At 50.8% G+C, this 23448-nt stretch overlaps 6 protein-coding genes and 1 non-coding gene across 7 annotated transcripts; 4 read left to right on the forward strand and 3 right to left on the reverse strand.

The window, feature by feature from the left end:
- Window positions 1–476: 476 nt before the first annotated feature.
- Window positions 477–3691, forward strand: BO85DRAFT_466738 (tRNA (cytosine-C5-)-methyltransferase). The gene is made up of 4 exons (XM_025662140.1): window positions 477–548; window positions 649–818; window positions 899–3010; window positions 3069–3691. The coding sequence occupies exons 1-4, from the start codon at window positions 528–530 to the stop codon at window positions 3406–3408; spliced, it is 2643 nt and encodes an 880-aa protein (XP_025518048.1). The 5' UTR covers window positions 477–527; the 3' UTR covers window positions 3409–3691.
- BO85DRAFT_446711 (zinc-dependent alcohol dehydrogenase) lies at window positions 3441–5069 on the reverse strand. Its single transcript, XM_025659562.1, has 3 exons — window positions 4321–5069; window positions 3805–4261; window positions 3441–3752 (listed from the first exon to the last, which is right to left on the reverse strand). Exons 1-3 carry the CDS (start codon window positions 4860–4862, stop codon window positions 3645–3647), a joined length of 1107 nt encoding a protein of 368 aa, XP_025518049.1. The 5' UTR covers window positions 4863–5069; the 3' UTR covers window positions 3441–3644.
- Window positions 5070–8544: 3475 nt separating this feature from the next.
- BO85DRAFT_457027 (glycoside hydrolase family 35 protein) lies at window positions 8545–11969 on the forward strand (the record flags this gene model as incomplete). The annotated part of the gene is made up of 9 exons (XM_025661485.1): window positions 8545–8679; window positions 8734–8810; window positions 8873–9175; window positions 9229–9495; window positions 9543–9558; window positions 9605–9700; window positions 9748–9882; window positions 9929–10592; window positions 10642–11969. 9 exons carry the CDS (start codon window positions 8545–8547, stop codon window positions 11967–11969), a joined length of 3021 nt encoding a protein of 1006 aa, XP_025518050.1.
- A 262-nt stretch (window positions 11970–12231) lies between these two features.
- On the reverse strand, window positions 12232–12302 carry BO85DRAFT_t89. Its single transcript has one exon. It is a non-coding gene; the product is annotated as a tRNA-Gly (tRNA).
- A 237-nt stretch (window positions 12303–12539) lies between these two features.
- Window positions 12540–14261, reverse strand: BO85DRAFT_391549 (uncharacterized protein). Its single transcript, XM_025656813.1, has one exon. It carries the CDS (start codon window positions 14244–14246, stop codon window positions 12675–12677), a length of 1572 nt encoding a protein of 523 aa, XP_025518051.1. The 5' UTR covers window positions 14247–14261; the 3' UTR covers window positions 12540–12674.
- A 219-nt stretch (window positions 14262–14480) lies between these two features.
- Window positions 14481–16767, forward strand: BO85DRAFT_466742 (uncharacterized protein; the record flags this gene model as incomplete). Its single annotated transcript, XM_025662141.1, has 3 exons — window positions 14481–14649; window positions 14713–15107; window positions 15156–16767. The coding sequence occupies 3 exons, from the start codon at window positions 14481–14483 to the stop codon at window positions 16746–16748; spliced, it is 2157 nt and encodes a 718-aa protein (XP_025518052.1). The 3' UTR covers window positions 16749–16767.
- A 295-nt stretch (window positions 16768–17062) lies between these two features.
- On the forward strand, window positions 17063–18429 carry BO85DRAFT_391552 (nucleoside-diphosphate-sugar epimerase; the record flags this gene model as incomplete). The annotated part of the gene is made up of 2 exons (XM_025656814.1): window positions 17063–17288; window positions 17374–18429. 2 exons carry the CDS (start codon window positions 17063–17065, stop codon window positions 18192–18194), a joined length of 1047 nt encoding a protein of 348 aa, XP_025518053.1. The 3' UTR covers window positions 18195–18429.
- Between the last annotated feature and the right edge of the window lie 5019 nt (window positions 18430–23448).

Below are 23448 nucleotides of genomic sequence, written 5' to 3' on the forward strand. Positions count from 1 at the left end.
ATGCAAGGGCTACCTGCACTCATTATCTGGCCGACAGCATTTGATAAGGCCAAGGATCTTCGGAGCATAATGAAGTGAGCCTGGTTGGCCTAAGTGGCGCTTGAAATTGGTTCTATCCTGCTGTGCTCCTAGGGTACTACACAGACACTGCTCCGGCTACATATTCCGTCCAGATCGGTGATTATAACCTAAATCTGAGGATGATCGTAGATATGTACATATTCGGAGTTCATCATTTCCTGTGCACATTGGCGTCCAATCTATGCAGCTGGTCATTCCCCCGAAGACAAGCTTGTGTCTGGTCGGGTCTCTGGTTGCAAGAGCGATCATCAACTGGTGAATCCATCCGAATGAATGACGGCTAACTATATCCGGTTAGTGTACCGGCCCGAGGATGTTCCATGGCGGGACGGGCTTACATAATGGCGGGCGGATTGGAGGCGCGATTGGCGATGGATTGATTTCTGCAGCGGAGAAATTGCGGAAGCTCGTCTGGTTCTTTCGCATCGCAATTAATCGTGATAATCATGGGTAAGCGTGGAAAGAAGGTATGTAAGACAATCTGCATATCCGGGAGATTATAATTATCTCGTCAATTTTGCATTTGATTGCCATCGTGGGTGGAGACTAACTTCATTATCTCGGCAGGGCGGCGGCGGTCGCGAACGTCAAAACTGGCAGCAAGTCGCCAGGGAAAACGCCAAGTTCGAAAGCTACTACAACGAGCAGGGATTTATCCCCGAGGAGGAGAGGGAGGCTTTCTGGGAGGCCATCAGGAGGGATCTTCCTAACAGCTTCCGCTTCACCGGGTCTCGTGGGTACGTTAATTACCCTTGCGCTGGACTATAGCAGCTCCTGCGATATCGTTCGAGTCAATGCAACTGACATTCGCTTCAAGCCATGCGCTAGCCGTCCAGGAAAAGCTCAAGAACTTTTACATCCCCGAAATTACTTCGATCAAATACGAGGGCAAAGATGTCGAGCCTCCCCGTCCCGTTCCCTGGTACCCCGACCAACTCGCCTGGTCCATGACCACCCCCAAGCAGGTCGTTCGGCGCTTCGCCCCCTTCGCTTCGTTCCAGAAATTCCTCGTCGCCGAGACCGAGGTCGGCAACATCAGCAGACAGGAGGTAGTCAGCATGATCCCCCCTCTTCTGCTTGACGTCAAGCCTGGCATGACCGTTCTGGATATGTGTGCTGCCCCTGGTAGCAAGTCCGCACAGCTCATGGAGATGATCCACGCCGGCGAGGAGGAATCTATGCAACAAGTGACCGCGAAGGTGGCTGAGGGTACCGCTTCCGCCGAACCTATGGGACCGGAAGGTCTGGGTGACGATGGCCGAACCACCGGCTTGCTCATCGCCAACGATGCCGACTACAAGCGCGCCCACATGTTGATCCACCAGATGAAGCGACTGAGCTCGCCCAACTTGATCGTGACGAACCACGACGCCACGATGTTCCCCTCGATCAAGTTGCCTCCGGAGCCCGCTCCCGAAGGAAAGCCCGTCAAGAACAAATACCTCAAGTTTGACCGCATCCTGGCTGATGTGCCTTGCACCGGTGACGGAACGGCGAGAAAGAACTGGGGTGTCTGGAAGGACTGGAACTACAACAACGCTCTGGGATTGTACGCCACTCAGGTCCGGATCCTTGTCCGCGCTCTGCAGATGTTGAAGGTCGGTGGCCGTGTGGTCTACTCCACTTGCAGTATGAACCCCATCGAGAACGAAGCTGTCATTGCTAGCGCTTTGGAGCGCTGCGGCTCGGCCAATGTCCGCATTCTCGACTGCAGGAATGAGCTTCCAGGACTGAAGAGAGCCTCTGGCTTGAAGACATGGAAGGTCATGGACCGTGAGGGTCGCATGTACAACAGCTGGAAGGAGGTCGAAGAGCGCAAGGAGCGCGAGGGTATCAGTGGCCTTGGCCGGGTTGCTGAGGGCATGTTCCCCCCTACGGAGGATCTGCCCCTCGACAGGTGTATCCGTATCTACCCCCACATGCAAGACACTGGCGGTTTCTTCATTACCGTTTTGGAGAAGGTGTCTGAAATCCGTGCCAAGCCTGAGGATTCCTCCAAGGTCATTCCCAAGGCTTCCATTGCTGCCCTGACGGAAGAGCTCGACTTCAAGCAGAAGAATGGAGACGGCCAGCCTCTGGAAAAGATCAGCGCGCTGGACGACTTGGTTGCTCCTGACCAGGAGGCTGAGAAGGAAGCCGAAAAGAACGCATCCGTTGCTCAGGCTACCCACCAGATCCCCTATTCTGCTACTGACCAGATCTCCCCCGCCAAGAGGGATGCAGACAGCCTGGAAGACGAGCTTCCGGCGAAGAGGACGAAACTCGAGGACGGCTCCGAAGTTGTCTTGGGTGACCGTCCTGTTCATGCCCCTGCGCCCGTGGTCGAGTCCGATACTGTCGAGACCTCTGACGCGACTCCTGCTCCTGCTGAGTCCGCGAAGCCCGCTCCCGCGGAGGCCCAGCCGCAAGCTGCCCCTCAGAAGCGCAAGAACGGCCAGCCTATTGAGGAGCCCTTCAAGTATCTGGATCCCTACCAGGAAGAGCTCGACCCGATCTACAAGTTCTACGAGATCTCTGAGCGTTTCCCTCGGGATCGCTTCATGGTGCGCAACGCGGAGGCAATCCCAGCTCGCACCATCTACTACACCAGCTCTCTGGCCCGCGACATCTTGACCGCGAATGAGAAGCAAGGCATGAAGTTTGTGCACTGCGGTGTCAAGATGTTCGTGCGCCAAGATGTGCAGCGTCCTGAGGTCTGCCGCTGGCGCATCCAGACTGACGGACTGAGGATTCTAAACCCCTGGTTGGGCCCTGCTAGAGCCGTCACCTTGACCAAGAAGGAGACTCTGCACAGACTTCTCGTGGAGATGTTCCCCAAGGTTGACGGTGATAGCTGGACGGAGCTTGGAGAGATCGGCGAGCGAGTCAGAGACATCCCCATGGGCTGCAGTATCCTGCACATCAAGCCGGATGCCGACGAGACTTTCCAGTAAGTGACATCTTCCAGACTATCATAAGTTGCTGCAGACAAGCTAACGAAATATTAGTGAGCGGATGACCCTGCCTCTTTGGCGGTCCCTGCACTCCGTCAACCTCATGCTTCCCAAGGAGGACCGTCGCGCCATGCTTCAGCGTTTGTTCAACGATGACACTCCCCTGGTGAACACAACACAAAAGCGTGCTGCCCAGTCGTCGACTCCGGCTACTCCTGCCACTGAGGCTGTCAACGGAGAGGAGACTCCAGCTACGGCTCCAGTCGAGACGGAGGAAGAGGTGATCAAGCGTGAGAACCTGCAGCTGGGCGAGGATGAGCAGGAACAGATGGACACGCGCGAGACGTATTCGAAGGCTGGTGACGAGGAGGACCGCTTTAACACGACTGTATAATTTTAGGTGTTTGTTTGCATATACGGCAGTTATCTGAATGAAAAGCATTGGCTGTTTTGGAATATTATTTTGGCATATACAGTTTCTTTGATATTTTTAGGGAGCAATGGACCCTAAGTTCGAGAGCTCACATGAAACAGGAATGACCAGGTTTCTTGCTTTGTTCTGCAGTACACAAACCAATCAAAAAATTCGTGGATCAAGTGTTCCAGGCAACTGATATCTTGATGCTGGACTCAGTTGTCACTGCTCACTTGAAGGACAGTACGACCAGCCAGCTGGCCCTTGGCCATCTTATCGACCCATGAGTCCAAGTCCTCCAATTTGCCCTTGGTTAGAACAGGCTATTACCCGTCAGCACAATCCACTTCATACCAGGTTTACAACAATACTCACATGAACAATGCCTCTTGCAGTAAACTCCAGCGCCTCCTGGGTGTCTTGCAAAGTACCAGTTATGGATCCCACGATGTTCAGTTTCTTGAGTGCTATCATCAGCGGCGGTGCACCTGCCAAGATCGTAGGATCATTGGGCAACCCAATAGCCACCATCGTGCCATTTGGCCGAAGATACCCCGGTGCCGCCGCATAGACAGCCTTGGTGGCCGCTGTCACAATAATGCCATGGGCACCATACTTGGTGACCTTCATGACCTCTGCCGCCACATCGGGCGTCTGCTGGAAATCGACGAACACCTCTGCCCCAAGCCGCTGGCACAGCTCGCGCTTCTCCTCGCCACTATCAATAGCAATGATCCTCATGCCCATGGCCCGCGCAAACTGAATAGCCAAGTGACCAAGCCCACCCCCAGCACCAGGGAGGACAATCCACTGTCCAGCCTTGACATTCGACCTGAACCATCATTCATCAGACCAAGCCCTCACTCAAGAGCAAGAGGAGAAATTACTAACCTCTTACAAGCCACATAAACCGTCAACCCCCCACACATCATCGGTCCAGCCTCTTCATCACTCACCCCATCCGGAATCCTAGACGCATACCGTCCATCGGCGAGACAATATTCCTGAAACGTCCCCGGCATCGTAAACCCACTATTCTTCTGATTGATGCAATTCACTTCATCCGTCCCCGTCAAACAGAACTCACACTCCCCACACACACTCGCGATCCACTTAATCCCCGCTCGGTCACCGATCTTCCATCGCTTCTCCATCCCCTCGCCTACGGCAACTACTCTACCGACCCCCTCGTGGCCGGCGATCCCCTTGGCCTCGGGCCTCATACTTACCCCGAAACCGGCCCATTCATCGTGCAGGAGGCCCTTGTCGGAGCCGCAGAGACCCGTCCAGGTGATTTTCACGAGGATTTGGCCTGGGCCGGGTCTCTCGACGGGAATGGTTGAGATGGTGGTTGTGGAAGTCGGGCCGGTGCCTTGTCGGATAGCGGCGCGTTGGTGCGTGGGGAGGGAGGTGGTGGGTTCGGTGATGGTCATTGTGTTTATTTCGTTGAGGGTATATTTCAGAATCTTCTGATTGAAAGGGTATATGCCAGGTGGGTAGGTTGCGTGGGATGTTGTTGTACAGATGTGAGACAAAAGAACAAGTGGTAGACGTAAGGGGTGACGCCTTTATTCAGGAGAAGAAAAAAAGTAGAGAGATAGATGGGGAGGAGGGGCTACCTTGGCTTTAAAATGGATTCTCTTTGTAACTACTTACTTCACAGCTCCTCTTTTTCTCTTGTCCCAGCAAACCCCCTTTTCTCTCCCCGCACGCTACACGTGATGAATGGTTCATTCCTTGTTCATCTTTTATACGCCGAAACTATGTTTCCTACGTACTGGGATACTTGCTGCTGCATCTAAATCTAGCTGCGTAGTACTACGCTTTTAGGTGTTTCAGCTAAGTGGTGGCTGTGGACCGATGCACGATTATGCAGTGGTAGGATCTGTTATTCGAGGTAACTATAGTACTAGAGATGCGAGATGATGACCTAGATACCCTCCATTCGTCAAATTGATCTCTGGTATATGATAAGAGCAGTCTTGAGGACAGAGAGAGAGTGTGATCATTCAATTGCTGTTTCCGTCATTTACTGTGTTACACAACCCCGCCAGCCTGTTCATGACTAACTAGACTAAGTTATGTGCTCTTCATCTTGACCCTTGCAGATCTGCATCATAGTAGCATGCCATATAGATCGACTATTGCAGTTCCCCTCCTATAGTGAATCATCTTATTGGTTATTCTGTGTTTGCTTGAACCTTCTCGCCCTCCATTCATAGGGTGTCGTTACTTGTTGTCCTAAGAGGGTTGGAGATGTTCAAGTATAGTAGAAAGGGGTGTCATCTAGGAGAGAACTCTAAACGCGCATATGTGTAACAGGCCAGAAGAATAAACTCTAGCCATCCTTCATGATTCCCCTTCCTGAGGTATAGTATGCTAATAATGCACTGCACACTAAGAATTAGTCTTCCGCAGTGACCATCATATGATCCAACTTTGCTTTTTACAAAGCCCGTTGGCTCGAGTCTAGGGATTTGGTATTATCAAGCCCCTCATCTTCTGTCCAATTGCCTTATAGAGAGACAATATTAGCCATTTGTTTTACAGCGGAAGTGCGGGGTATAGTCACCTCCGTGATGCGGGTTAGCGTCTTAGCATCAGTCTGTTCCTCCTAATTGGATTCTTGAATGAGGGCATGCTTCGCCACTACGGTTTTTGGTGGTCTGGAAGCTGCAGTGGGCCATGGCCGGTAAGCTGCATGCATAGTGTCGGTCGGTCTTCGGTGTACCCGAAGTTTAGCCGTATGAGTGGTCTGTTGCTCATTTGCTTGATGCCTCGGGGTAATGGCTGGCGAGCCGAGGCATATTGCTGTATTAGTCAGTTCAGGATTGTGTTGTGTGCTCATGCAAGGTAGTGCGGGCGTCCGCTCTGTAGGTTTTCTTCTGCATCTAATGCCTGGTTTACCTGTCGCTTTTCAGCATAATATCTGGTCACAAAGAACCATGCGACCAAGGTACCCGATCTTGAAAGAAGATCAAGATTTCGATTTAAGCTTATCGGTCAGCTCTGCTCTAAGGTTTCTGAAAGTGGAGCTGACGTGATCAACGGCTTGTAGTAGTGGGCTGTGAGAATTATGCCTGTCAAGCATCTCGCGTCTGAGTACCTTGGGTAGCACATATGTTGGCTGCATCATATGCCCGCAACATACTTATGCAGGGAAGTTTTGTGTCTAGTTTATGCGATGAGGCAACGGTGTCAGACTTGAGAGCAGCAGAGGACGGGCTCACGTCCAGGGCTGCTTATTGTCGAAATCGTAAATCCTGTGTCATGGGTGGGAACAGAGTAGGGGTGTGATTGTCTAAATATCCAGCTTCCTAAATGCCTTCTGGTCTTCTCACGATGAAGCATTGTTCAGAAGCTCAAAGCCTACTTCCTCCAGCCGAAAGTATCGTCGCACAGACAGCTACTTGCGTATTAAGGACAATTGACAGTGAAATGAGCGTTTGCCTTTATAGAATAGGCTCTTCTCACACAATAGGTCAGACCAGATAGTGGGATCCTGATAATCCTGGATGATATGTTGATGTGTATTGCATATTAAAGTGATTTAGTGATCTCGTTCGTTTATTGCGCTTGCTCTTCCCGCGTTTGACATGTCAAGCTCTGGCTGGATACTACAATGTCAATGCGAGCAGACTCATGCATCTTAGAGACTCTCGCTTGGTGCTTGGATGTAACTATAGAATATCCTGGTCGAAGACATCTCGGGGTCACGGCACCGTGATTGTATGTAAAATGACCTTGCAGTCGTTTGCTGCTTGACAGACCGTAATATGGCATCGGATTGAGATTCACGCCTACTAGGAGAGCGAGGTGCTTTGAGATTCTCACTTGGTGAAAACATGCCTGCCGTAGCTTAGTTAAGCCACGATCCAGCTCTTATCTGATGGCTGCTATGGTAATTCATTGTCTGTGGGGCTCAGAGTCCTTGAGATCGGTATGTCCGGGAAGTAAGCCAACTATCCGGAATCCTACATGGATGAGCATTTAGTGCTCAAAGATGAAACCCATTCGATAGACTGAACAATTTCACTCGAATAAATAGACTTCGGACAATGGTCGGAGATACTTAAGGCAGACACGTCAGAGCATGTATCGCTAGTTGGCCTGGACCCGTCGGCTAATTTAATCAAGCTCGGACAGCTGAACTGTGTTGTTTGCTTGAAGTTGCATGTCTTGCTACTTTACCTTTGGGGTGCGCACGTCCTCGGACACAGATGTATACAAAAGTTGTTCCTCCAGTCATATCTGGTGGCATGATTTCGGTTGGCGAGCGGCGAAGGATTTCGTCATATAGTTTGGAGGATGACTGACTAGACTTCCAGACAGGTCAGTGATCGCAATATCCACCACGGACAAGAAACCAAGATTTCTCCGGTGGCACCCCGCAGGTCAGCCATCCGGAAGCTTAGGCTGATTGGGCTTCGGCTCCAGGGTCCTCCCGCAGTGGGTGGGCACCATGACAAGAGAACGCTCATCTAAGAGAAAGCCAACCGACATTTGATCGTCAGGAGAGAGGGAGCATATCTTTAAACGTTCCTGCATGAGATAGTCACTGTTCCCTGAAAGACCAGCAGATATGGGGAGGGATAGATGAGCAAGTTGCAGACGAGAAGAGGGGAGCGGGAGAGTAGAGAAGCAATTAACCGGCGCGGGAGAGCCAATGCGGAGAAACCGGGCCAGACTAACCGGATGAGGCGTCGTCCCTGTGGAGGATCGTCATTCCAGTTGCCTGCTTCACCTTAACAATCTCACTGCTTCTTGCGAGCTTGCTTGAGCATCGTGGCCCTGTTCGGACCCTGCCCGCTACGCTATGCCCAACTAACCCCATGCCAGACACTCGAGACCACCAATTGACTCGACAGGTCCCACTTCCCCTCCTACGATGATGTCGGTGTTGCTAAGATCCGACTTGTGGCTCGGCTAGTATGTTCACAGCTCCGTACATTATTCAGCGTCGGGACGGACATTGAGGGGGTGGAATGAGGCAATAAAGTGCCTCATTCCCCCGGAGCCTGCTGGCATGATGCTTCCCCGAGCTCTCGCGGAATTTGACACCCTCCGTGCCCTTCGACCCATTGGCGTTTACTTACGCCCCGGGTGTGCTGCATCATGAAGCTTTCCTCCGCTTGTGCTATTGCCTTGCTGGCTGCACATGCTGCTGGGGCGTCCATTAAGCATCGGATCAATGGCTTTACTCTCACGGAGCATTCTGACCCGGCCAAGCGGGAACTGTTGCAGAAATACGTATGCACTTCTTTGGATGGCAGCACTTCTGGCAACTGACATGGTGTCTACTAGGTCACTTGGGATGATAAATCCCTCTTTATCAATGGCGAAAGAATCATGATCTTCAGTGGCGAGTTCCACCCATTCCGGTAATACTGCCCTTCCTTCTCTCTGTACTTGTGTTGACTCGGGGGTTTCTTGATCGCTCTAGACTACCAGTAAAAGAGCTCCAGCTTGACATCTTCCAAAAGGTCAAGGCGCTAGGATTCAACTGCGTATCCTTCTATGTCGACTGGGCTCTCGTTGAAGGAAAACCCGGGCAATACAGGGCAGATGGCATTTTTGATCTGGAGCCGTTCTTCGACGCGGCCTCGGAAGCAGGTATCTATCTGCTCGCTCGTCCGGGCCCGTACATCAACGCAGAGAGTTCCGGTGGCGGATTCCCGGGGTGGTTGCAGAGGGTTAATGGCACCCTCCGCACAAGCGACAAGGCCTACTTGGAAGCTACTGATAAGTATGGCAAAACTCGCCCCAGAGACCTATGGCGTGTGCTGAATTTTTTCATAGCTACGTTTCTCACATCGCTGCAACCATTGCCAAGTATCAGATTACCAATGGCGGTCCGATTATCCTGTATCAGCCCGAGAATGAGTACACTAGTGGCTGCTGCGGTGTCGAGTTTCCCGATCCGGTGTACATGCAGTACGTTGAAGACCAGGCTCGTAATGCCGGTGTCGTGATCCCGTTGATCAACAACGATGCTTCGGCTTCGGGGAACAACGCTCCTGGAACTGGTAAGGGGGCAGTTGACATTTACGGCCATGATAGCTATCCGTGAGTTTAGCATGTTCTTGATCGAAAACACCGGCTGACAACTATAGGCTTGGATTCGACTGTGTATGTTTATCTTGCATCTCAATGTGCTCGTCGCTAATTTGTCCAGGCGAACCCTACGGTATGGCCCTCGGGTGACCTGCCTACCAACTTCCGTACCCTTCATCTTGAGCAAAGCCCGACAACGCCATATGCGATAGTTGAGGTCAGTATACGTACCTTGAATAGCATTTCGAGTTTAACACCTCGCAGTTCCAAGGTGGTTCGTACGACCCTTGGGGAGGACCCGGTTTCGCTGCGTGCTCTGAACTCCTGAACAATGAGTTCGAGAGAGTGTTCTATAAGAACGACTTCAGCTTCCAAATTGCCATTATGAACTTGTACATGGTACGTGTGCTCGAAACCTAGGCTAGTATATGGCTAATTTGGGTAGATCTTTGGTGGAACTAACTGGGGCAACCTCGGTTATCCTAACGGATACACCTCCTACGACTATGGTTCGGCTGTGACTGAGTCCCGCAACATCACCCGCGAGAAGTACAGTGAACTTAAGCTTCTTGGCAACTTCGCCAAAGTGTCTCCGGGTTATTTGACGGCCAGTCCTGGCAATCTGACAACTTCCGGATATGCTGATACCACGGACCTGACTGTAACGCCTCTGCTCGGAAACAGCACTGGCTCTTTCTTCGTGGTCAGACATTCGGACTACAGCAGCGAGGATTCAACCTCATACAAGCTTCGCCTTCCTACCAGTGCTGGTACCGTGACTATTCCTCAGCTTGGTGGCACGCTCACGCTTAATGGTCGCGATTCGAAAATTCACGTGACAGACTACAATGTCTCTGGAACGAACATTATCTACTCTACCGCCGAGGTCTTTACCTGGAAGAAGTTCGCCGACGGAAAGGTTCTCGTGCTTTACGGAGGTGCAGGTGAGCACCACGAACTTGCCATTTCGTCCAAATCGAACGTCACGGTTATCGAAGGATCCGAGTCTGGTATTTCGTCAAAGCAGACCTCGTCTGTTGTTGTAGGCTGGGATGTGTCGACCACTCGCCGCATCATCCAAGTTGGCGACCTGAAGGTTCTTCTCCTTGGTATGCTCACTCCGACCTAGTTTTGTTACGCTAAGCTAACTCGTAAAAGACAGGAACTCTGCCTATAACTACTGGGTACCTCAACTTGCGACAGATGGCACTTCACCAGGGTTCAGCACCCCGGAGGCGGTCGCCTCATCCATCATCGTCAAAGCGGGCTACCTTGTTCGGACTGCGTACCTGAAGGGCAGCGGACTTTACCTCACCGCAGACTTTAACGCAACCACTTCCGTTGAAGTCATCGGTGTCCCGTCTACGGCTAAGAATCTATTCATCAATGGAGATAAGACGTCGCACACCGTCGACAAGAACGGGATCTGGTCAGCCACTGTCGAATACAATGCCCCTGATATCTCTCTTCCCAGCCTGAAGGACTTGGACTGGAAGTATGTCGACACCCTTCCTGAGATCCAGTCATCCTACGATGATTCTCTCTGGCCTGCCGCGGATCTCAAAGAGACCAAGAATACGCTTCGTTCTCTGACGACTCCTACCTCTCTGTACTCATCCGATTACGGGTTCCACACCGGTTACTTGCTCTACCGCGGACACTTTACCGCCACAGGCAACGAAAGCACCTTTTCGATCGATACACAGGGTGGATCAGCGTTCGGAAGCTCTGTCTGGCTGAACGGAACCTACCTCGGGTCTTGGACCGGTCTCTACGTGAACTCCGACTACAACGCCACCTACAAATTGCCTCAACTCCAGGCAGGCAAGTCGTATGTGATCACCGTCGTGATCGACAACATGGGCCTCGAGGAGAACTGGACCGTTGGTGAGGATGAGATGAAGACCCCGCGTGGTATCCTGAACTTCCTGCTTGCTGGGCGTCCGGGCAGTGCCATCAGCTGGAAGCTGACCGGAAACCTCGGCGGTGAAGACTACGAAGACAAGGTTCGCGGTCCCCTGAACGAGGGCGGTCTCTACGCTGAGCGCCAAGGCTTCCACCAGCCGGAGCCCCCGAGTCAGAACTGGAAGTCTTCCAGCCCTCTTGAGGGACTTTCCGAGGCAGGAATTGGTTTCTACAGCGCCAAGTTTGACCTTGACCTTCCCAAGGGATGGGACGTGCCGCTGTTCCTCAACATCGGCAACAGCACTACGCCATCCCCGTACCGCGTGCAAGTCTACGTTAACGGATACCAGTATGCTAAATACATCAGCAACATCGGACCTCAAACCAGCTTCCCTGTTCCTGAGGGAATTCTGAACTACCGTGGAACGAACTGGTTGGCGGTGACCTTGTGGGCTCTCGACTCCGCCGGAGGCAAGTTGGAAAGCTTGGAGTTGAGCTACACCACTCCGGTGTTGACTGCTCTTGGAGAAGTTGAGTCGGTTGATCAACCCAAGTACAAGAAGCGGAAGGGTGCATACTAGGTTCTGTAAATAGCACATTCTATCTTGTCTAGTATTATCCATAGGATAGCCGAAAATTCTCCTGTCGGCTCAGTCAAGTGGCCGGGAGGTCGAGAAATTCAAACAGATTTTGAGATGCCACATGAAGCTACGGCATTTTGAGTAGCACTGGGGTCTATCAAAAAATCAAAAGTAGAACCAGATGAGCAATTGGAATGTTACTCACGATACTAAGGAACGGGTAGTGAGATGGGGATAAAAGAATGAAAAAGAAAAAAGAGAGTGCATCATCCGTGAATCGAACACGGGCCTCATCGATGGCAACGATGAATTCTACCACTAGACCAATGATGCTAATTGATGTAAGAGCATGCTAATTAATGTTATATGTTCCAGTGCTACTGCAGGAACGGTGATTGTAACCGCAATAAAGAATTGCTTGAAGGGTTGGCACCATTGACGGAACTCCATCGTGTCCGATATCGGTATGTTGCGGCTGATTCAATTGGCATAGATAGTCACTTCGAGCTTCACTACCTTGGCGAATTCCTCGTTGTCGACAAGGTCGCGGCTCGTTCTCCTCTCTTGCGACCTTCTTCTCTCCCCAACGTCGGTGCTGACCAAGACGTGACAGGTCCAAGCTATATGATATTCTACCTATCCGCTAGATTGATGAGTATATTCAAGCAGTTGTTAAGATGCAATACGGCATACACAAGTCCCAACTTAGGAACAACATAACTCCTCAAACTCCACATCCTGATCCAAATAAGCCCATACCGGCTCACTCAACGTATAGTTCACATAAACAGCACATTGACCCTTACTCGATGGGCTAGTGTTCATGAAACGGTAAACCTGCACCTCAGAAGCCATGACCATAGCCAGACCATCCACCCGAGAGATATCCGTGAACGGCCGAGAAACAACAACCGGCGGGATTGCATTGCCATGCTGATCCACATCGAAGTCGGTCCCCACGTACATGTCAAATTTGGACCACTGCGAGGTGGTAAAGCTGCCGTTGAAGTCGAAGTTCATTCTAATTCGGCTCTTGTCTGGCTGGATTGCAAGCCATTGTGTGTTTTGTTTCATTTGCTCTGGTATTACGCCATGTGACATGTCGTGGAAGGCTTTTGCGACTCTCCAAAGGGGCCCGTGGGCCAGTGTCTGGGGCTCGAGGTACATGTATGCGCCGTATACGCAGTTGGGGAAGTATCTGGGTGGGAGGTTGAGACGGGTTGGACCGCGCATGTCGATGGAAGAGAAGATACCGGTGGAGAGTTGGTTGAATGCGGTGGTTTCGGGTACTCCTTGTGCGATTAGATGCTGGAGTCGGGCACGATAGGTGAGTTGGTATAGGTAGGCGACTAGGGCGTCATTTGTTGATATCCAGTCCTGTCCATTGGGGTCTGTTGCTCGCGCTTTGAGTTCTTGGAGCTTCTGACTGGAGAATCGTAGAACCCGGCCGAGGACTGGAGGTGGTGCTGGTTTGTTTGCTACAGTGGAGGGCTCAGTATCGGAGCTTGTGCCGGGATCATCAACTAAGTAGTATGCTGATTGGTTTGATTGGAGTGCAGATTCGCGCTCTTCCGATGTCATGGAACCCGGATCTCGCAGATAGGAGCGGATCTCTGGTGGCGGAGAAAGGATAGGTGTCCCTGCAACATTTTCACCTCGTCCGGAAGGCCCAAGAGCACGATAAAGCTGTGCCAAGTCGCGTGCAAATTGAAAGAATCCACAGGCATCACAGGCAATATGATGTATACGGATACCGAGGGCGACACTCCCACAGGCGAAGCGAGTATGTTGTATGGCCAAGATCGGATCTCGACATACACCCTCTATCGTCGAGTCGAAGGGCGGCAGTAGAGCATTTCCAGAATCCGGCAAGTCAGTGAGGAGAAGGCGGTTGGATTTGCTCTTGATGTCATCTAGTCGTAGGCTACATCGCGCTTCAAGCAGCTCTGCTCCCAAACCAAGACTGACAATCTTGGGGCGATGGCTCCTAGGGTCGAAGTGCAGACGGCCTGTTAGATGTGGGTAGTAATCCAACACAAGAGCAAGAGCTCTGAGGAGACGGCCAACTTCGATCAGAGCATTATCGTCTGCGTTCGCATCTGATATGGGCTTCCTGTAAACAAAGACAGCATCCACAGGCACGAATGGTAAGACCATATGATCTAGGGGTCCTAGTTCAAATGGTGACTCCAGTACGGAAACAGCTGTTTCACTTGCACATTGCAGCGGATGTCGTGAAATGACCTGGACTTGCTTTGTAGGCATAGTCGCAGACATGACTAGGCTTTGGGTAGTTTCGAGGGTGAGACAGCGTGGTTGGGTTGGGCGTTCATAGAACGAACCGAGATTTACTAGCAGCAGATTAGACCCCTGACGGAGAGTGGTCTAATTTATATGGAAAACAGAATAATAGTGACCAATAAGCACTACCTGCACTGTAGGGACACTCTAGAATATGCATGCATTGATAGTTGAGAGACTCCATGGTTCGGGACTGAGAGGCTCGGACGAATGACATCCTCGCCACGCTTTCTCCACCCCCAATCCGTCCGAACTTCACTCCCACCTCATTTTCGTCCGAACAAAGTGGACCGGTCCAACCAGTCCAACCAGTCAACCAGACCGTCCCTGATGATCCAGAACCGAAAAATGAGAAAGGGTACACGCAGCTGTACTGCATGTGAGTGTTAAATCTTTCTCCGCGGGTCTCCGAGCCCCTGACATTGACCACGGCCGCCTGTAGGTCGTCGTCGGAAAGTCCGCTGCATCTTTCCGTCGGAGGAATCCGACGTGTGCTCCAATTGTGACAGGCGAGGGTCTACATGTGTTCCACAAGGTGTATCACTGGATCTGAACTCTAGGATCAATGATAGATCTAGTCAACGTCGCCGAGTGAAGTCGCGACATCAAAATACCCAGTCCGTGCCGCAAGCCACACCCGACGGGGAGACCATTCGTGGCTCGAGCCAGTTCAGTGACGTCCTGGTGGCTCTGAAAGGTCTACAAAACAGGATCGAGATATCGTTGAAATCGACTCGTAGTAATGTCCCAGCCCGAGATGTCGTCGGTCCATCACGTGGGGCCGACTCAATACAAAGTGATCGTGCCCCGATCATGAAGCTTTTGAACCATGAATTGGTAGGATACCTTACGGTACCGCGGCCAGGATCAAGCTGAGATGAACAGATCGGTCGAGTTCCCGAGGCTGAGAAAGAGGTATCTCAGCAAGTATCAAGTCAAAAATCTAAGCGCAACAAGACCTACCCATCTCACCAGCCCACTGAACATGCTGAAGCGCTCAAAGGCCTACTTGCGGCATTACCAACAGAACTTGAAATGAACGGAATCTTCAAGACTAAAAGTGGATGGTGGAACTCCTGGCGTGAATCGTTCGGGCTAAGCTGGGGCGACGAAGGCGATTCCAGCCTTGAGGTGTTCGCTATTCGGACCTTCCAGACCGGTCATCCCGCTCTACTTGGAAGTCTCTTACTCTGCTTTGCTCTCAGCACGGGTGACTTTGCAAAATATCTTTCTTCAGTAGAACATTGGATCCTGAATAATGATGAGCTTGCTGGCAGTATATATGGCTTGCAGTGTTTGATGGGCCTGGGGCTCTGCTTCATGAGTTCCTTACAGCCCCGTCGTGCGTGGGCCACATATCGTAAGGCTAATACGCTCTTGCAGCTTGCGGGAATCCATCGGACACACCGGAAGTCCAAGAGTCTGGATACAATTTTCTGGCAGTTGTTCTCGGCCGACCGATGGGTTAGTCTGCTTATTGGTCTGCCATATTCAGTACCCGAGAATATCTGTGATCTTTATATTCCTCCACCAGAAGAGGAGTCAATAGTCAACTTTCATTACCGACACCTGTCAATCCTGACTGGTCGGGTCATTGATTGCCTGCAGTCTGAAAAAAGTCCTACATTATCCACAGTCACGGGAGTGGATGAGAAAATCGATGAGATTACGGCGCATTTACCATTCGGATACCTGGATCTGGAGCAGATTAGACGATGTCGAGATGCAAAAAACAGGCACACTCGGGCTTTCCGCCTGGCTCATGTTTACAGCTTGAAAGCACAGCTATACATGCCATTATTCTTGCAAGGAGCCCAAGGCGATAAGCAGGAGTATAGCCGGATGGCTTGTGTGAGGAGCGCAAGGACTCTTTTAGAAGCGTATCTTCTCCTGCATGAGAGTGACCCTGCTGCGGCACGCACGGACAACAGCATCAAACAATCAGCACCGAGTGCGCTAACAGCAGCTGTGATTGTCTTCTTGAATATGCTTGGTTATGGGAGGAACGATGCTGCAGGTGCAGTACAGGAGAGAACCGCCGAGAGAGTCTATGATGATGGGCTAATTGAACGGACGCTGATCGCGTTGTACAGCTGGTCAGAGGATCAACCAGGTTCATTATCTGGCCAGTGCCATGCCACGCTGAAAGACCTAGTGAAAAGCAGCCGAGGATTGCACAAAGGAGAGCGTCGTGAGATTGTCGTGCCATACTTTGGCAGGGTGACTGTTGATCGCAAAGAGGGCCCTTCGCAGGCTGCTGATCCCTGGCTAGAGACTCCAAGCGGAGAAGGCCCTTTGCTGGAGTCGAATGCCGATAGCATCGCTGCCTGGCCTGCCCTGTACGATGATATTTTTCTTACCTATTCCGGCCCATGGACAGCGCAAGATGATTATGTAGGAGGGCTCGTTGACAATGCCGATGCAGCAGCAGCTTTCGATTGGATAACCGAGCCCGATTACGGCTTTTGCCAATACTGAATAGAGAACTCGGAGACATACTCTATTGCTCACCCGGAGACTTTCCTGGGTATATACTAGAATTCGTCCGGTGCCTTATTCGCACCCCGCATATTCCCAAAATTAAGTGCTGTGATTGGCTATTATGAGTGGACACGGCTAAGTATGCTTTGATGATGATTATTTGATGATTTGTAAGTTATGAAGTCATGTACTAACTAATGGATTGCCCCACACCGAACCAATTAAGCATTTAAACATCACCTTCACCAGGGTCTTTGTGCGTTAGCCAGCACCACCCAGCCCCTGAATAGTACTTCCCAAGGGTCATCGATATGCCTACCAAGCTTTTCATCACCGGTGTGACCGGCTACATTGGCGGCGATGCCTTGTATTACCTCTCGCAGCACCACCCCAATTTCGAATATGCCGCCTTGATCCGCACAGAGGAGAAAGCGAGCCGAGTTCGCGAGGCATATCCTAATATCCGCACTGTTATTGGCAGTCTAGATGATTCGGAGATTCTTGTAAAAGAAGCCGCTTGGGCGGATATTGTTCTTCGTATGCACAGTGTCCCTTTTCCTTTCCATTACCTTATCTTTTTTTATTGTGTTTGTATCAAAGACTCTAGAAGCTGACGGAATAGACACCGCCGACGCCTCCGACCACGTCGGCGCAGCCAATGCCATCGCCAAGGGAATGATTGAGGGCCATTCCTCCGAAAGACCGGGCTACTGGCTGCACACCGGCGGCACCGGAATTTTGACATACTTCGATTCCGAAGTGAAGAAAGTCCATGGCGAGCATGATGACAAAGAATTCAACGACGATGAGGGAGTAGGTGAACTTGTCAATCTTCCTGCGGATGCGTTCCACCGCAACGTCGACGAGATCGTTCTCAAGACGGGAACCGAGCATTCCGACAAAGTGAAGACGGTTATTGTTTGTCCACCTACGATCTACGGAAAAGGAAGAGGACCCGTGTCTTCTCGTGGTAGACAGGCCTATGAGCTTGCTAGCTTTATCTTGAAACAAGGCTACACCCCTCAAATTGGCAAGGGTCTGGCACGATGGAATAATGTGCACGTTTATGATCTGAGCACATTGTTCGGGGCTCTTGTTGATGCAACGCTTGATCCTAGTAAGAAGGCTGACAAGGAGATCTGGGGCGAGAAGGGATACTTCCTCTGTGAGAATGGGGAGCACGTTTGGGGTAATTTGGCGAAGTTGATTGGGGAGCAGGCATATGCTTTGGGATTTTTGAAAGAGAAGCCGGAAGTTAAAGAGCTGACGCTTGAGGAGGCGATTAAGTCGCCGGCGGGCTTTGAGGCTGCGAGCTGGGGCTGGAATTCCCGCGGCAAGGCATTGAGAGGACGGAGGGTTTTGGGGTGGAAGCCACAGGAGAAGAGCCTGGAGGAGGAAGTGCCGAATATTTTGAACACGGAAGCAGCGAGGTTTGGAGTCTAAGTATGAGCATTGCGTATCAGGAACTTGTTGGACAGGGTGGGTACGTTGGATGAACATCTTAAGCAGATGCAAGATGGCACCGAAAACTATTCATTCCGGGAGCTGCAATTGCATGCCGTGAAGAAGAAATCGATACACCAAACCCAAGGATTTTGATTGTTATCCGACGACTACAACGAAATCATTGAAATTCTCAGCACATCAAATCACGAAAACTTTATAGTAATGAACTTCTAATCACTTTGGTTCTTTGTCTGGTTTACAAGAGGAAAGCCCCCGATTTTCTGCGCCAATCCCGACGGAAGAGGATCCCGGCCGCAAGTCCGTGGCTGTGCTTCTATCCAATATACGTATCTGCACTAAGTACCTTTAGCGTCTTCCATTCCGAAGGGCTGAGCATGAGGCTGAAGCCAGCTGTGCCAACCTTTCGTACCTCAATCTCCTTCAAACCGCCAGCAGTAATCAGAACAGTCGCGATCTCTTTCCAGGGTACACCGGACAAAGATTCATCATGTCTTCAAAAGATGCTGAATGGAGCAAACACAAGGAAGAAGTCTCCTCTCTCTACCGCAAGAACCCTTTAAACCGGGTGATGAAACATATGATTGCGAAGCATGGATTCCACAGAAAGTAGGATTTACTGCCCGCATACTGATCTGTGCTCATGACGTACTAGGGAATCCGAGTACAAGAAGAAGCTCAAAGCTTGGGGGGTGAGGAAGAACGGTACGACCTCAGCATGGGTGTTCGTGCAGCGAGAGGTTGCCAACGAAAGTTACAGGGGAAAGAAGATTATGAGGTGCTTATGCATGGGAAGATTTACACGGCTAAGCAGGCAGAGAGGGAAATGGCGAGACATGTTACTTATACTACTAACTGTGCGTTGGAAGGTGAGCTTTCCCAGTCTTCATGGGCTGGTTGGGGATAGGCGGCGTGGCTGACACGAAGCTATGGGGTGAATAGGGGAGAATGACACCGCACCAGAGGGCGTGGAGGTTCGTACGCCTCGACTGATGCCGAGGTCGTTGGTCCCTACGAGGGAGGTCCGAACAGATAACCTCCCTTGGATACTATTCAAGTATCAAAGTCAGTTTGCGGTAGTGCGATCATTAAGCATACCAGCCGCACATGTTGACATGCTCAACTTACCATATAATCCGGTAGATGGACAATCATATAGCCAATCAGGCTATTTGGCCCTCAACCATAGGGCTCTGGGAGGCGCTTGTGAGGTTTCATCCGTTAACGAAACGAACGTCTTCGATCTTTTCCTGCAGGACTGGGTTCTTCAGGAATCCCCGATTGACTCGTCAGTTGACAATTTTCGGTTGACTCCTCCCGCTGGTATCAGTCATGATCCACCAAGTGTCTTCGACTCAATAATACAGCGCAGCGATCAAGATAACCGTATTTCTGGACCAGGGTTCGGCAGTTCGATGTTTTCAGCCCCTGAACCTGTAGGGGGCCACTCTGCACTAACAGTCATTCGAAAATTATCTATACAACGGCGTATCAACACAGAGAATTAGCAAATTGATCTCCACCAATTGACTGGGTTCCTGAAGCGCTACGTAGTCGAAGATCATAGATCTATGTCGGGTCTTCTCTCCCGCGACCTCGGCGGACTTGATGATCCCTCGCACCTCAGTCAAGTGTTCAACACGTTCGTATTCCTTATCACGAACAACCTTATGAATATGGAAGATATAGCACGTGTCTTCTGGTGGAGTGGGGCAAATAAATACAACTGGGTTTTCAAGGAGGTCTTCAAGTTGCAATGCCCAACGGTTAACGTCCTTGCGACCAAACTAATCCCAGCAGCTGTACAGGCGGGAGACGTGGAGCTTGTTTCGATGCTCCTATCGCGAGGTGTCGACGTCAACGTTTCTTATTCACGGATGCCCTCTGTTGGATGGTCAAATCTTCTGTCGATGGCTGTCGATTGCCGCAATATCCATATGGCGAGACTTCTCTGTGCGAAAGGAGCAACCCCTACAGTGTCGAGCTTCGCCGTCTATAACAGATATACCGAATCCATTGATACACTGTGGTGTAACCATAACATTGATCTCCTTTCCTTGCTGTTAGCATATCACGCGGATCCAGAAACCTTCGTTTCTGACGAAAAGAGAGGATTCCCTCTGGTACATGCTGCTTCCAAGGGCCATTTTGGTGCAGTTTCCTTCCTGCTCAAGGCTGGCGCCCGGACACATTGGTATACACAAGAGCATGGCACCGCTCTCCAAGCCGCTGCCGCATATGGCCACGAGGGTGTCGTCCGCATACTCATTGAGGCCGGTGCCGATGTCAATGCCATACCGGATCACTGGCATCCCTCCTCGACACGTTCAAGGGAGCGATGTGCGACTTTGTTAAGTCCGCTTGAATTCGCAGCAAAATGCAACCATACCAGAGTTGCCCAGATGCTGCTACTGAGTGGTGCTCGCACAAATGTCTGTCCGAGTGTCGAACGGTTTGGCTTGCAGGTGCTGGAAACCGAGTTTGCACGCTGGGGAGAGCCCGGCCGGATGATGGGACACGACGTGCCCTGTGCATATGCCATTCAGTATGCAGCCCTCAATGAGAAATATGAGCTCATGTCACTGCTACTTGATTCTGGAGCAGATCTGGATTCGAGAATCAGCCCCGACCTTGGTGATACCCCGCTACAGATAGCGGCCGGCAGAGGAGATTTATCGATGACCTGTATGCTGCTCGATCGCGGAGTCTACGTCAACGCCCCTCCAGGAAAGTACTCTGGCCGGACGGCGATACAGGCGGCTGCGGCACAAGGAAACTTAACAGTAGTGGAGAGACTGCTGGAAGCAAAGGCAGATATCAACGCAGCTGCGGGCTGGCAAAACGGGAGAACCGCAATGCAAGCTGCCATTGAATCGTCACAGGTGCTCACGGGATTGATTCTACTACAAATGGGAGCCGATATCAACGCCAAACCAGGGTTCCGTGGCGGGATCACCACGCTGCAAGCGGCAGCGTTATCTGGTAATTTGGTCAGTCTCAAGGTAATCCTGGACAAGCAGGGAGATGTGCATGCGCCAGCCGGGCCGGAGGATGGATTCACAGCCCTCCATGCTGCGATTCAGAATAAAGACCTCGAAGCACTTCGTCTATTAGTCCAGGCAGGTGCAGACGTGAACGAGCGACCTTCAAAGCCCTTGTCGTCACCCTACATGAACAATTGCTTCCGTGCCGGAAACAAAACAGCCCTTCAGTATGCAGTGTACTTGGGATGGCCCGATGGCGTGCGATTTCTCGCACAAAATGGTGCAGATATCGACGCCCTGCCTCCCTTCCCCGGAGATGACGCATATACCGCCTTGGGTCATGCGATTGAAGAGAGAGACCCCCAAATGATTGAGTTATTGCTAAAGTGTGGCGCAAATCCCAACAGCAATTATATCCATGACGATGATTCATCAACTGCCTTCAGTTTCGCCCTTGAAAATACATGCTCACTTGATATCATCGATCTGCTATTAAAATATGGCCCTAGTTTCAACAATCTCATAGGAATGGAATCGGCCCTCGAAACGGCGGTAGAAGTCGGTCAAGCGGACGTTGTCAAGAGAATAATGACATTGATGTCACAGTATTGCCCTGGACACTACACCCGATCACTCAAAACAATAATGTCTCATATAATGATAGACAATGACTGGGCACCCGGCTTCGAGATGGTCCGACTATTAATTGACGCTGGGGCGGACATAAATGCTCTTTACATTTGCGACGACAATACGTTATACCATGGAACACTACTTCAACGTTCAGTCAGGCGGTTTGCCAGTGGACCCAGAATAAGCGTTGTCCAGTTATTGCTCGACAATGGAGCCGAAATAAATACCCCAGCAACAGACAACCTAGGAACGCCATTGCAACTAGCCATTCTGGACGAAGAAGTGGAGATCGCAAATCTACTGATCGACCAGGGAGCCGACGTGAATGCACTCCCAGCAAAGAATCGTGGAGCCACGGCATTGCAAGCTGCCGCTATGCATGGATACTGTGGTCTTGCCATGCGATTGTTAGCCAAGGGGGCGGATGTGGCGGCCCCAGCAGCGCCTATTGATGGCAGGCTGGCCATTGATGGAGCCGCGGAGCACGGGTATCTTGATATGGTCCAGTTACTTCTAAATGCATATGGAGATCGACCAAACTTGTCATTCGTCTGTCGTAGAGCTGCCGCAGCCGCAGAACGAGAGGGTCATTTCGATGTGATGAGATGGTTGCTAGATTATATACAGTCATAGGCACCGGTGATTCAACGCTTGATTCAACAAATAATATACAATTACCACTGAAAACTCTCCTCTACCCACGCATATCATATACACCTTTACGGATCAACCTCCCTTTCCACAATTCTATAACCCACACAAATCTCACTGATCACCCTCTGCGAAACAAAAACCTCTGTTCCAACCGTTAGAAGTAAATATCAATCCCAATCCCAATTTTACTAGCATATACTCCCAAGGAAGAAAAGAAGAAAGGCTCACTCACCTCTCGGGACATTATACCTAGAATCCCTTCTAGTCACCCATCCATTCGTTTCCCCATGCCCCGTGTCACGCCCATCATTCCCCTGTTTAGATTTCCTCCGCCATCTGCACCGAAAAATAAGCAGCGATGGAGGCCCCGTTACAAGCAGAGTTACCAGCGCGATGATGGTTGCTTTGGACCAGGCCATTTTGGTATTTGGTTGGTAGAATGCAGCGAAGTTCACGTTTCTCGAGTATGGTATCGCGTGATATAGCTTGACTAATTGGCGGATTGGTTAATGGCTGGATTAGAGGAGGTAGGCAAAGACTTAAGTTCAGGGTAGAACAGATGATATGGACTGTAAGGAGATGAGATGCTGGCTTGATAGATGAATCAATGGATTATATCCACTACACAGTATCAGAGTCAGTGTAGATACTACTAGATACTTAGTAGGCTGTGAGGTGAAAAATGGTGGTTATTGGTTGATGGCAGGTGGGGGGATGGGGCGGAACTTTTGGTTTCGATCAATGAAATTGGGTGGATGGAATAGGAACTAGACTGGATTTGGGGTAGTGCTGGATGTACCTTACTGGACCTGTATGTTTAAAGAGAGTGTAAATGATCATTCTGCTACGGCGACGAATACGTCATTTTTGGTCTACATGGCAGTTATACTGCCTTTGATAGGTTGTTATGCTGGTATCTGTTTATCTTTGAGCTACTCCAGCGACTTCTACTACGGTAGAAG

Source organism: Aspergillus piperis, assembly GCF_003184755.1.
Source record: "Aspergillus piperis CBS 112811 unplaced genomic scaffold BO85scaffold_4, whole genome shotgun sequence".
Lineage (NCBI taxonomy): Eukaryota > Fungi > Ascomycota > Eurotiomycetes > Eurotiales > Aspergillaceae > Aspergillus > Aspergillus piperis.